This window comes from Chelmon rostratus, chromosome 24 (assembly GCF_017976325.1).
Source record: "Chelmon rostratus isolate fCheRos1 chromosome 24, fCheRos1.pri, whole genome shotgun sequence".
NCBI classification, from domain to species: domain Eukaryota; kingdom Metazoa; phylum Chordata; class Actinopteri; order Chaetodontiformes; family Chaetodontidae; genus Chelmon; species Chelmon rostratus.
The window spans coordinates 9,005,697-9,019,011 of record NC_055681.1 but is presented as its reverse complement, the minus strand read 5'-3'; the positions used below and the strand labels follow the sequence as shown (position 1 = coordinate 9,019,011).

Below are 13,315 nucleotides of genomic sequence, written 5' to 3'. Positions count from 1 at the left end.
ACCTCCTCTGTGTGCCAGTGTTTGTGCAGCTTGAGCAGCGACACTCCTCTCTCGAGCTCTCAGAAGTTCAAGAGCGAGAAACAGAAGGCAAGAGAGGAGGAAGGGAGGAGGAGGATGAGGAGATCGAACTGGGTGCGATTAATTAGATAGGAGGAGCTGTTTGGCTTGGGGATGACATGCAGGTAAGGACGCAACGTTTTTTGCGACCTTGTAATCTGAGACACACAATATTCACAATTAAATATGCGCACATTCAAGCAAAACGTGCACTCTCCTAATACGACGCACGGAGGCAGCGCAGTTCTGTCGGTCGGCATACTCATTTTTTTCAGAGCTATTAGGGAAGGTTGCTGATGAAGACGCTAGCACGCCAAACCCCGTTATTAATCGAGCAAATTAAACGTTTACACATCGACAAAGTAAAGCTACTCTACATCGTGCGTGTTCATAAATGTAGGCAGGGCATACAAATAATTCACTCTTTTTAAGAAATAGTGACCCCCTGGAGAATTGCATTGTGGAGGGAAAAGGTGCAGATTTAATTGAAATGTATGTGTTTGTGAAGCTGCATGCTCGATGTGAGTGCATGCTGCTGTGAAGAAATGCCTCTATTTATTTGCCCCTGGTTTGCATGTATGATCTGACCTGGTAAATCAGACTGGGATTTTGGAACAAGGTTTGAATGAAGGGATGATGAAGAAGAGAACATTATAACTAACTCTGTTTGAGCAGTGGTGTGTCTCTGATGTTCGTAACATTCATTAAATGGGCTGAGATAAGGTCATAAATTACATTTTGAAACTTTAATTGACCTTAAATGAAACCCAGAACATCCAGGTTTTCCCACTATCACTGTTTCTGTGCTACAGTGTGAACAGGGGCCCTCCCACAGGCCTGGTCTCCCCTTTTTTAGAAAAATAAGAGCCAGTATTTGTAATGGCAGAAACTTGAAGATGAAACTGAAAGTGAGATTGTGGGGCTTTCCTTGGAAAAGACAGCACTTGCAATTTGTTGACGCTTTTATTTCCATGTGCTGTAGAAGCCCAGAAGGCCACATCTGTAAACTTGGCTGTGAGAGGTGTCACATTGTATCGCATGTGGGACAATTCTCGGTCTTTATTTAGCCTGGCATATACCACCACATCACAAGATCTCGGTTCATATGACTAAGGGCTTGCTGCTCTATTGTCAAAGCAATGAAAGGGACCACTGTGAGGGGACCTGTAATTGGTTGGGAGAATTGGATGAATTTGCTGTGATTGTCCTACCAGAAGTCATCAGGTGTGTGTGTGCGCTATCTGCGTGTGAAAGTTTTCGAAGACTGGGTCAGAAATGCATGGACGTACTCCTCAAATGCAAGAAAACAGCTTAGAATACTGACACCATGCGCATCAGACTTTGACTTGATATCATGGCTAAATGGATTGGCTGAAACTTGCCTCCAACACCAGATCTATGATCAGTTGGACAATACATGCAAATGCTGACATTCAGTGTGAATATACATGTAAAATTTGGTTGAAACATCAACATTCAGAAGATGTTGGCACAGATCAACGGAGGCATTGATCTATTATGCATGTCTCTCAAGTGAACAGGTTGATCTCAGTTGACTACACATGACAAAATGCTTGGATAAACCGCTGCACAGCTCAGTTTAACGCAAAGATAAAATTAGCATCAGTAACGTCGTTAACACCACTGAGGACAGACGTGCGTGTGTTTGGTACAGAGGGGCATGGATGTTGTTATGTGTTACGCAATTGCAAAAGTACCTTCACTTCTGCCCTGTGTGTGACAGTGTGTGTGTCTCTTCCTTCCTCCCCTTTCTCTCTGTACACTGCTGACCAAATTAAATGGACAGCGTGGTAACCTCTTTCGGCTCTCATTTATTCCTGCTGCGCGCTCTCTCCTGAGTCTGCTGCCCAAGTACGGTCACGGTTCAGTTTTAAGAAAAAGATTTACTCTTACATGTGTTGTTTTAGTAATAGCTGCCGTCTGTGCCCTTGCAGGAGCTGTGAAGTGCATGAGAAGAGGAGGATGGGAGAGCAGCTGTCGGCACCAGAAGACCTGGAGCAAACGCTGGAGGTGCTGTCAACAGTTAGCGGTAGGGATCCCTGTCTTGTGTATCTGTTTAGGGTCCTCTTAACTTAGTCCTCTGTACTCAAATTGTGTAAGGGATGCATAAACTGTTGGCCTGTGTTGCGCCTCCTGTCATCTATGTGCAGCTTTCATTAGAATTGTTCTTTATTTTATCTCATCTTTAACCTTTTATCTTTAATTTTATTTTTACTTGTGTATATCTTTCTTTTAACCCAAAAATTGAACCAGTGGATTTGGCTGAAATTTGGTCAGCAGATGTTCAGCTGATTACATCTGGATGGTGATCTGGAACTGCCATTTTTCCATGTTTTTGTATTGTTTAACTGTAACCCCTTTGGGTTAATGTGCTGCTGTGGACAGTCAGGATTCAATAAGCCAGCGTATGTATGAATGTCATGCAGAAGACATGCTACAGGCTGCAGCTTTATTGTATTTTACGGGGTTATAGCATTTAAAAAACTGAAGGCGTAGCAGGGTTGTTAGCAGATGCTGTACTGTCAGTGTCTTTTTTTTTTACAAAACTCAGCAGTGAGATACTCATACACTCTGTGGCTTGTTTTAATGTGTTTCTATTTCCCCTTTTGAGTAGAAAATCATGCCAAACCTGCTGTACTCTACCAGTTTAATCTGGCATTCAGCATTAAAGAATCGTCAGCAGCAGGCGTTTGAGTTGGTCCATCGAGTCTGTTTCACGAAAGCGTTTTGTCAGCCATTCTTACACTCAGGCCGCAAACGGTGCCTGTGTCCCGTTTCACAAGCGATTCATTGCAGATGAATTTGCTTGTCCTATAAGGGCTGTCACACGTTCATGCACAGGTCGCAAGTGCTGTGTTTCATTTGATCTGTTAAATGTGTCAAAATGAATGCAAGAGAAAATGACACTGCAAAACTCAACTCGCTTGTTGCAAATTTGGTGAGAAAAACACCTCTGGTTTTGAATCTGTGGTTTGGATTGAAATTTCAAGTTTCTGAGTTGCTTTTCCTCTCGTAATCTGAATCAGGTTCAAGCGATTCCCCCTTATCTTTACCTCCTCCACACACAGACTTTGTCCAATTAGTAGGAGTCACCAGTGCAGCGACAAGGAAATGATACTGGTTTGTCTCTGAGACCACAGTCAGCTGTGATAGATCGGGGTGACCGGCCTGACCAGTAGGGACTGAACACAGGACCTTGCTCTGGGTAGGAGCTTTCAGTCGAGAAATAGCTGCAAAGATGGAGAAAACTGGATTGCAGGGATTATTTTTTGATGCGGTTTTGTGTTGACTTTGTTTGTCCACTTACTGTATCCACTGGATGAAAGTATAGTTTTTGGGCTAATTCCTGCACATGACGATAGTGGACAAGAAAAGGGGAGATGAGCTTTTTAAACATATGTAACAGTGTACATATGTAACAGTGTATTTGCACGCTCACTCTGTGTAATACTGTACCTGTACCAAACTGCATGATAAAGCTGGTGGTTCTTTTTCATCTAGAAAGCTGTAATACCTTAAAAACATGTTATTGAATCACTACAGCATCTTGCATCTGTGTTTCTTTGAAAGATAGGATGGTCATACATAGCTAATGTTCCAAATACATTTATGTTATTACTTTTCATTTACTGCATTTCTGTGCCTTTAGATCTATGTTTGAAAGGCAGATACAAATTGTCCCAGTACAAATTAACTGTAAGTGTATTAAACAATATAGCCAGTATTAACTTGTACAATTCATTTCGAGAAAGCAAATCAGGGATTTTACTTGACCAAGAATAAGATGGAATAATTGCATTTGTTGTCAGTGTGAGTCGTTTTGAAGCCATGCCAGAGCAGAAGGCCACAGGCTGGGATCTTTCGGAGTGTGACTCTTTTCCTTGATTATTCACAAAATCTAATTGTGCAAAATGCCACATAATGGAACGGGCATGACCATCTTTGCTCGCTGCCTTTGAAGTTTATCTTGGGAATGTCTGTGTGATTGCGCCATGATAAATTAGATGAAATAAAGGTAATCTGAGGGAGGTGAAGACCTGAACGGTTGGCACCAGTTTCATTTGAGCCAGAAGCTCCGATAGCCTGAGCTGCTGCATACTTCTTAGAGGTCATAGAGTTCTGGTATATAGAAAACTCAAAATCACAAACTATTGAGTTTCTGACCTTCTCTAAAATGAGGCTGGTTTCATTACCTGAAGATCAATGATCCGATGCCGACAGTCTGTACTTTTACCTCCTGCACATCTTTGAGATGAGGTGAAATCAGTATTATATATATATGTATGTATGTATATATATATATATATATATAAAGAAAAATCTCCCTCTCACCCCGGTAGGTAGTATCTGTGTCATCCTCAAGCTCGGGTACTCTACCAGAGGCCTGGGAGTTTGAGGGTTCTGTGCAGTGTCTTGGCTGTTCCTAGGACTGCACTCTTCTGGAGTGAGGCTTCAGATGTTGTTCCTGGTATCTGCTGGAGCCACTCTCCCAGTTTGGGGGTTACTGCCCCGAGTGCCCCCACTACCACAGGGACCACGCTAGCCTTGACCTTCCACATCCGTTCCAGCTGCTCTTTCAACCCTTGTTACTTCTCAGTTTTCTCATGTTCCTTCTTCCTGATGTTGGCGTCAGCTGGGATTGCCACATCTATTACCACCACCCTCTGCTACTATGTGCTGGACTGTCTCAGGGGGCTTCTTTGCACAGTCTGCATCTCGGGTCTGATCTACTCTGGCAGATCCTGGCCTCAATTGCTCTTGTGCTTATGGCTTGTTCTTGTGCTGCCATGATTAGTGCCTCTGTGCTGTCTGTCAGTCATGCATTTTCCAGCCACTGGTAGGATTTCTTGATATCAGCCACTTCCTCTATCTGACGGTGGTACATGCCATGTAGGGGCTTGTCCCTCCAGGTTGTCTGCTCCTCCTCCTCTACACTCTTATCAGGGTTCTGCTGCCTGAGACATTCACTTAGCAGTTTATCCTTCGGGGCCATTTCTTCGATGTATTCTCCAATTTTCGATGTTTCCTCCTGGACTGTGGCCTTGACGCTCACTAGCCCTCGGCCTCCCTCTTTCCGCTCAGTGTATAGCCTCAGGGTGTTGGACTTGGGGTGGAACCCTCCGTGCACGGTGAGGAGCTTTCTAGTCTTGATATCTGTGGCTTCTATCTCCTCCTTTGGCCAGCTTATGATACCAGCGGGGTATCTGATGACTGGTATTGCGTACATGTTGATGGCTCGGACCTTGATCTTACCATTCAGCTGACTTTTCAGGACCTGCCTTACTCTCTGGAGGTATTTGGCTGTGGTTGACTTCCTTGTGGCCTCTTCTTGGTTTCCATTAGCCTGTGGGATGCCAGGGTACTTGTAGCTGTCTTGGATGTCATCTATGTTGCCCTCTGGTAGGTCAGTCCCCTCAGTCCTGATCATCTCTCCTGGCGTACAGCTTGATGACATCCATGTAGAGCAGGTGACTGATTGTTGCCCCACTATGGAATCAGTACGCGTAGCCGCTCTTCGTGATGATCTAACTAAGGGGGTTCAGGTCTATGCAGAACAGCAGTGGTGATAGCCCATCTCGGTATATGATAGCGCATTTGATGTTGACTTGGGCAATCAGCTTTGAATTGGCCTCTAGGGTTGTCTTCCACATTTCTATTGAGTTCTGGATGAAGGCCCTTAGGTTCCTGTTGATCTTATACAGCTCCAGACATTCCAGTATCCATGTGTGCGGCATTGAGTCGTAGGTTTTCTTGTAGTCAATCCAGGCAGTGCACAGGTTGGTCCTTCTAGTCTTACAGTTGCGGGCGACTGTTCTATCAATCAATAGCTGATGCTCCTCTGGTGTTACTGCCAATTCCTTTCTGTGCTTCGCTCATGTATTGAGCCACATGCTTACTCATTTTTGCGCAATGATGCCTGACAGGGCCTTCCATGTTGTGCAGAGACAGGTAATTGGGCGATAGTTGGAATGGAATGGGATGGGATGGGATGGGATGGGATGGGTGTGTGTGTGTGTGTGTGTGTGTGTGTGTGTGTGTGTATATAGATATATACATAAATCCTGTCATTATACTGCGCAAAAGCTGTATAATATGAAAGCTGTCCTTCATGAAGGTTATAATCTTCAGTTTTTGTTGAGGATTTTTTAGATTTTATGGTTATTTTGGAGGCTGCAGGTGTGTTTTTGAATTGTATTGTGTTATATCATCACCCTCATTGATATAAATGCCCTTGGTCTAATTCAGGGAATTCACAATGATCTACTGGTCATATCATACTGGCAAGTACAGGATCATCATTCATGGGGCTTAAGTGAGGTCACCATGGAGGAAAACAAGCAACAGTTTTGTTTCTCCAGCATAAATAGTTCATTGGTTTTCTGGAATTGTTGTTGCCTAGTTTCAGATCGCTAAATTTCTGCCCACATGTTTGATTTCCCTTTTTCACATTCTGTTGAATGAATAGTGAAGTGAGACAAAATGGCTCTTCAGCCTGATCATCAGTCCAGGACAACTATTCTTATTCCTCGAGTTATTTGTGATCAACATAACAGAAGTGTATTGTATGAATATGACTATTTTTCAGTGTCCTTTCCAGCAAATTCAATTAGAATTTGGCTGCATTAAAGTCTATATAATAAACATGTGCTTTTCAGCTGAAAAAACAAAAATGAAGGAGCTGGCATCTGTTTTTAGCGTACTCTTGTACCCTGGTGAAAAGTCCAAATCCTCCTCAGTTGTGACATAGGACAGCACACACAGACACACACAGACACAAGTTAGTGTAATTAGCTGTAGGGGGGTTTATGTCATAGCCCACCCTCCGCCCCTCTCTTCCTGCGATAAACACAGAGCAGACATGAAGTGAGATAAACAATCACACATTCACAAGAACAGCTCCATCGAGGAGGAGGACGAGGAGGAGGAGGAGAGGCAGGCGGCTCGAACAAGCTCATAGACGGAGCATGAGGCCAACTCTGACATGACAATGTCTCTTTTGGAGTTAATTCAAGAGGGCCAGGAGGTTTTGAGTGGCCTGCTTCACAATCTGTCTGTATCTATCAGTCTGTTGACCCGACACACAATCAGCAGGAGCCGCGAACCAACCTGGAGAACAGGTTAGTGTTTGTTTTCTGTGTGCCGACTGTAAAAGTGCAGGTGTGTATTTTGTATTCCGCGTACGTCTCTCACAGTAACTGGACATCCATGTTATAAGTCTGTGGTGTCTGTTCTTCAAATCAATGTGGCAGGATGACAGGACAGGATTTCCTGTCACCACGGGGAGATTCCTCCTGCTTTGCTGCCCCCGTCATTATTTCAAACATAATAGAAAAACCTCACTATTTAGTTTCCTGCTGATGCTACAGTGTGTCTGTGGTGGTTTGGGTTACTTCACATTTGACCAAAGGGACCACAGAGGGAAACAAACATAAATACCATTTCCTATGACTCTCTAGAAGCCTATGCATGATATGTGAGGTGTTTATTGAAGTGTCTGATTTACCCCCAAAACAATATTTAAGTTTTGCTTGAGTTATAGCATTTACTTTAAAAAGATTAATGACTTTACCCTCAATCTAGTGTAAATTAATGCATTTTTCAATGGCTTTTAATATGTTAAGGAACATTAAGGGGTTTTCTGCATCATTTTAACCCCTCGGTTGGCATCTTAATTCAACAATTAAGGCCCTTTTTAAGGTTCAAATCCAGAAAATGCATTCTCTTTATGCAGTCAAGTCCCACTTCCTTCAATTTAGACATTTTTTGTCTGAAAATACCTTATTTAACTAATTTTCAACAGGAAAATTCCTATTATCCACAGCCAGACAATAAGTGATTCAGTTTCCTACTGGTAACTACATAATCTGGAGTACCTGAACTACATTTGATCCATCTCCAACTTAATTTTGTGAATATTTTTATTGGGAAAGGAAATTTTATGCTTGATTAGTAGATTAAATATATCATCTTTATTTTGGACCTGTATACCAGGATTGTCCTCATGTTGCACAACAGGGAATTGTTTCAGCAGATTTTCTCGAAGTAGAGCTGAGAATTTATAATGTCTGCACATGATATTCATTTGTAGTTTCATCTTAATGGATTATACCAAAATAACTTGCTTTTAACTTGTAAGTAAAATATACAGCATAGCAAGTGTAAGCAGTCTTGGAATCTTCTACTGACCCCAACATTAGGAAACTAGGGCTAAAAAAACACTGTAGGCTGATTTTAAGATCAATGTTAAACAATGTTTCAAGTAAATACCCCATGAGGAGCTGTGCTAAAAGCTCCGACAAGTATAATTCCTTGAACACAGCCCCCTGGTTACCTGATACAGCGGTTGTGACTGGCTAATTGATAACTAACCTCGTGTCTGCTCACTCGTCGAGTAGTTGAGGGGCAGATAAGCGGTCAGACAAACAGAAAGTCAACGTAACTGATTCGAAGGAGAAGCAGACTGTTGGACCTTTATCATGTCAGGCAGCATTTGTTGTATCCGTCAGTCAGAAAAGAAACAGAATCATAAATGCATGCAGACTTACAGACAAGGTGAGTCCTCATATTGTATGAAATTCTGTTCTTCTACTTCTGGGAGCCTGTTGAGCAGGGCAGAAGAGAAGCAGGCATAATTCCACTGGTTTGGCACTGGCACTCTGGAAAGGGGTCATTTTAGGGTTACAGGTTAGGTCAGGTTGTTTAAAACATGCAACAGTCACACGGCACAGCCTAATCAATATTTGTCCACGTCAATAACTCTCTCACGGGGCCGGAAACCAGACAGGTCAGAGGAGTGATCTTGGTTTGTAGACATTAGACGGGAGGTTTATTTTGTGTTTGAGCTTTTCTATTCAAACAATAAAATCGCTCTAGGCTCTTGTGATATGTGCTATACAGTGAAGATGTGTGACTTGCAACATGTTGCTGATTCACATTCACCAACAGCAATGATACTAAAGCTAAGAAGCTAATATTTCTAGCTAAAGTAACACAATCTCTGCAAACAAGTCATTCAATAACATGCAAACCAGCATAGCTCTCGATAACTGTTCTGTTAAATATTGGCAAAATCAGTGTTATCACCAGAATACAGGCAACCATGAGTGTTTGTGTAGTTCTGTTAATGCTGCAGGTACAAGTCTTTCTTTAGTTTAAGGACGTTAGTTAAGCAACAACTTAGATGTGTGCTGCAGGACGCACACTGGCAATCAGGTCTGGGCTGGACTATGAACTCTTTCAAGGGTAATTCCAGTATCTTTAAACCTGGGCCCTATTTATACATGCTTTGGTGTCGAAATGACGAACAGGTACATTGGTCCAGCAGGGCAGCTCAGCCGTGAAAGTATGTCCACTGATTGCTTGTTTTTACCACTGACAAGCTCATTGTCATGTAACCCAAAGCATGTAAAAATAAGTCTTAAAAATACATCAATTACCCTCTAATTTATGTAATGTTTATGTTCATCAGTGCTCTAGTTTTAAAACCTTTTGGAGGATTTAAAATCAGATTTCATGACGACTGTTCACATCCACGTTGTTCTTTGTCTCTTGCCAAGTCAGATATACTGTAGGTATACAGATTTCCACGGCAGGAAGGAGGGGCAGAGGAAAGAGGAGTGGTGTAATCACTGAAGAAACACTGACAGGTGTGTGTGTGCACGTGTGTGTGCCTACCAGAGAGAGACAGACAGGGAGTGTTTGGAAATACAAACGGAGAGAACAGGATGAGGTGCGAGGTACTCCTCTATCTACCTGTGGAGAGGAAGACGGGAAGGGAGGAAGAGGAGAGCAGACAGAGGGCTGGGATGAGGGAACGCATGGGAAAAGAGGGCTATGGAGGAGCCAGGTTTGTCTGCATCTCACTGGAAGAGATGGAGAGCTACTACAGATACACCCAGTGCTGTCAACAGCTGCACAGTGAGTTTTCTAAGGATGTGTGTGTGGTTTAGTTTTAACTGTGGTGCGTGAGTGCATGGCAGGGCTCATGTGTTGGGATGGATATCGTGACTCTTTCTTTCGACCGTGTCTCCTTTCACATATGATTTGAACAAAACACTCTATTCTCTGTTTATGTGTGCAGCATTTAGTTTAGTGCATCATGATGAGCAATGTCCATAATCTGCGAATGCTGCTCTTTCTTTTAGTTGTGGTTGTTTGCCACATGATGATCACATGCAGTTTGTCCATTCTACCAGCCGCTGTTACTTGAGATATAATTTTTTCAGCAGTCTATGAAAAGCTGTCTTGCTACTGGAGATTTCCTTGATTATTCCATTTCATTCCAGTCTGCCATTGACAAGCTTGAAAAATTGGGGGTCTCGACAGTATAGGCTCACTTTGTGAGTATGGCTGAGTTGCATTCTGTTTTCAAGGTGTTTCCACAAGCTTCTCTTCTCTTCTAAATCAAGCTGTGTGCTTGACAATATTACATACCATCAGTCGTGCACAGCTGTTAATATTCCCAGCTGTTTGAACCGCGTCTGTGTCATTTAGGCTTAGCTGGTCAAGTGCACAATGTGTCTGTAGTTGTCAGGTAAGGTTTTATTCATTTAACCAGAGGTTAGATATTAAGTAAAGATGCACAAGAAAGCATTCTGCCTCTGCTTAATGTCTCCTGTGGCCCATCAGACCAAAGCCCACGTGGGAAAAAAGTAATATAGTATATAACTACATCCTTATTTACTCAAGGTGGTTCAATAAAAAGGCAATGTAATCATCTGACAGCCTGTGTGTGTGTCTGTGACAGAGAAAGGAGGATGGGTGTGTTTGTGTGTATATATTAACAAAAGGCTGCTGAGTATTTGTACACCATAAACCATGCAGACTCCTGGTCGTCTGTGTGCATGTGAGGACTGAGCAGTGTGTGCTGCATGATTTTTACATTTTGGTGCCTGTCAGTGATGGTTCAGGTCTATTCTGGTCCGTTTTCCTGTGGGCTTTGGTCTGTATTTAGAGACGATATGTGTATTTTTAGTAAGAGCTATTCTCGAAAGGCTGCTTCAGGGAGACAGGCGCTGTGTTTTTGCTCTTGATCTTTTTTTCTCCTAACTGTCGCGATAGCCGCTCATGTTTCCATCACTTGTTTGTTTGGGGATACAAAATGTTGATGCTCAGACATGAGATGAAGTATATTTGTATTTAATTGTATTTATTTATGTACATCTGTCTTTAACATGTTATTTTCTTAAATTTCTGAAGTTCAAATTTGATTTTAGCTGTTAAAGTGTAATTATTGTTAAAAAAAAATGTATTTGTGAAAAAGTGTGAAAAACGCACCACTAAAATAGCATGATCAGCTGTTGTCCTCTTTGTAACTTCCTGTGGTGTTCCCCTGATCATGATCACCATCGTGACAGACAACAGTCTTCCCTCTACATGCTATAACTTCCTCTTTCATGAGTATTCACATGATTTTGCAGTCTGTTTCCCATCATTTTAACTCTCTTTCCCATAATATCCCTCTCTCTGTGACTTGTTTGACATCAGGTGACTTTCGGAGTTGAAGTCTGAGTGACCCTGATCCTTCCACACATGCTCCTCTTCCTCAAGTTCATTGTCCTCATCCTGACCAGAGGAAACAATCTCAAACTACTTGGCTAAACATGAATTCTTGCTTTGCGGCTAATTAGCAGTTTCTCCATACATGCCCTACATCTGTACCCTGGTCAGGTCAGGTCATTATCAGCTTGTCCTAATGAGCTCTGTGTGTAGCAGAGTTCTCGTTTTTTAAATCTCAGTAATGCAGCTGTTTGGTAATAACCAGAGGTAGGATGGGCCAAACCTTAAGACATAGGTTGAATTTTCCTATAGGAAGAAATGCAAACATGGATTTCTGCAGGGTAGAATTACAGACCTCATTCAGCTTAAACTGATTGATGCTCCTTTTGGCTGTCAGACAGTTATGGACATTGCTGATGCTGATTGATATGATACAGGAGGTCTCGCTCCAAAAGGACAATGAAATGAGAGGAAAACTGGATGAATATATTGTACAGCATTGATTCCACTGTCCACTTGTTCTTACCTTGTTTCCTCCTCCTGCTTATCCTCGACTGCTTGTTTCAGCCTGTGAGTCACTTCTCTATTGGTGTCTTCCTGTTTACGCTCCAGCCAATAGCGTTTGATCCAACAGCGGAAGGAGTCAATAGCGTTTTCATCCCTGCCGACACAGACATGGGGGGGGGGGGGGGGGGTCTCGAATAAATAAGTCCGCTGGGAGTCATTCTAGCTGTAGTCTGCACCACATCCCTCATACACACACACACATGCAGGCACAAACAGGTCTCCTTTACATCCCGTAGACACACACTGAGGTCTGCTCCGCATCCCACAGATGCACATTCACACGTCATGAAGTTGATTTTAGAGGCTTTGCATGTGTCATATTTACTGATCATTCCCAGCACATACTGTAAATAACTGGAAAATAGATCCATTTATTTCTCATTTCATTTTTTTATTGGGAAAGGCTTCAACTACTATCATATAGGCCATTTCAAATGTGAAAATATAGTCAAAAGATGACACTTTAATTAAATCAGAGAGTTCACTTCAGATTACTTCAACCTCTTTATTTTGAGGTACTGTAAATATGCTGCCACTGGTTGGAAGTGGCTGCTGTCAGAGCTGTTGCAAGATCAGTAGACACAGGAAATGAGCTATTATAAACCCTCTGCTGTTTCCTGCCTCACAGCCAACATGCTCTATCATCTAAATCTGATGTTAGGTAAACATACACATACAGGCCTGCACACTGATGGACTGCCATTGTTACATTTTGTAAATCCAGTCGGCTAAAAATCTCTTGAATCCCCTCATTTCTTGATAATCTTACCTCAGACAAGCCTGAGAGATGCTTTGATTTGGCCTCAATCTAATTCTTAATCTCACACATCCATTGTTTATCGTGCCCAATCTCACGTTTTCTATAATTTCTACCTCAATTACTAAGAAAATGGGATTCATGGCAAGTGTTCCCTTAAAGGGCTACTCCCCTCAATTTAGTATTGTACTTACATAAAATGGAGGGACAGGACAAAAAAAAAAAAAGTAATGGTCAAAACTCAAGCAGCAGAGGCTGAGATATGATGACCTGAAGTCCCAATAGGTTAAGCTCCAAAAATGCTGACTATACGTCCCATAATGCAACCACTCCACAAAGTGTGTGACACTAAACAAAAGTTAACTGAGAGAATTTGACATTGTGCAGACAAACGTTGGTGCAGGACGAGAAGAT

General features: G+C 42.3%; 1 protein-coding gene across 9 annotated transcripts in view; it reads left to right on the top strand.

Moving 5' to 3' along the window:
- Positions 1-1,802: 1,802 nt before the first annotated feature.
- mcf2la (mcf.2 cell line derived transforming sequence-like a) overlaps positions 1,803-13,315 on the top strand; it is a 47,039-nt gene continuing 35,526 nt past the window's right edge. For 4 of the 9 annotated variants that reach the window (XR_006008010.1, XM_041965903.1, XM_041965907.1 and 1 more), the window contains exon 1: positions 7,009-7,196. Coding sequence is in view for 7 of the 9 variants with exons in the window: in XM_041965903.1 (XP_041821837.1) it covers positions 7,061-7,196 (136 nt within the window). In the remaining 2 variants the exon portion in view is untranslated. Of the gene's footprint in view, positions 1,930-2,012; positions 2,108-7,008; positions 7,197-9,866; positions 9,997-10,326; positions 10,419-13,315 lie in introns of those variants that run through there. The other 5 variants (XM_041965911.1, XM_041965912.1, XM_041965906.1 and 2 more) reach the window with 4 other exon arrangements.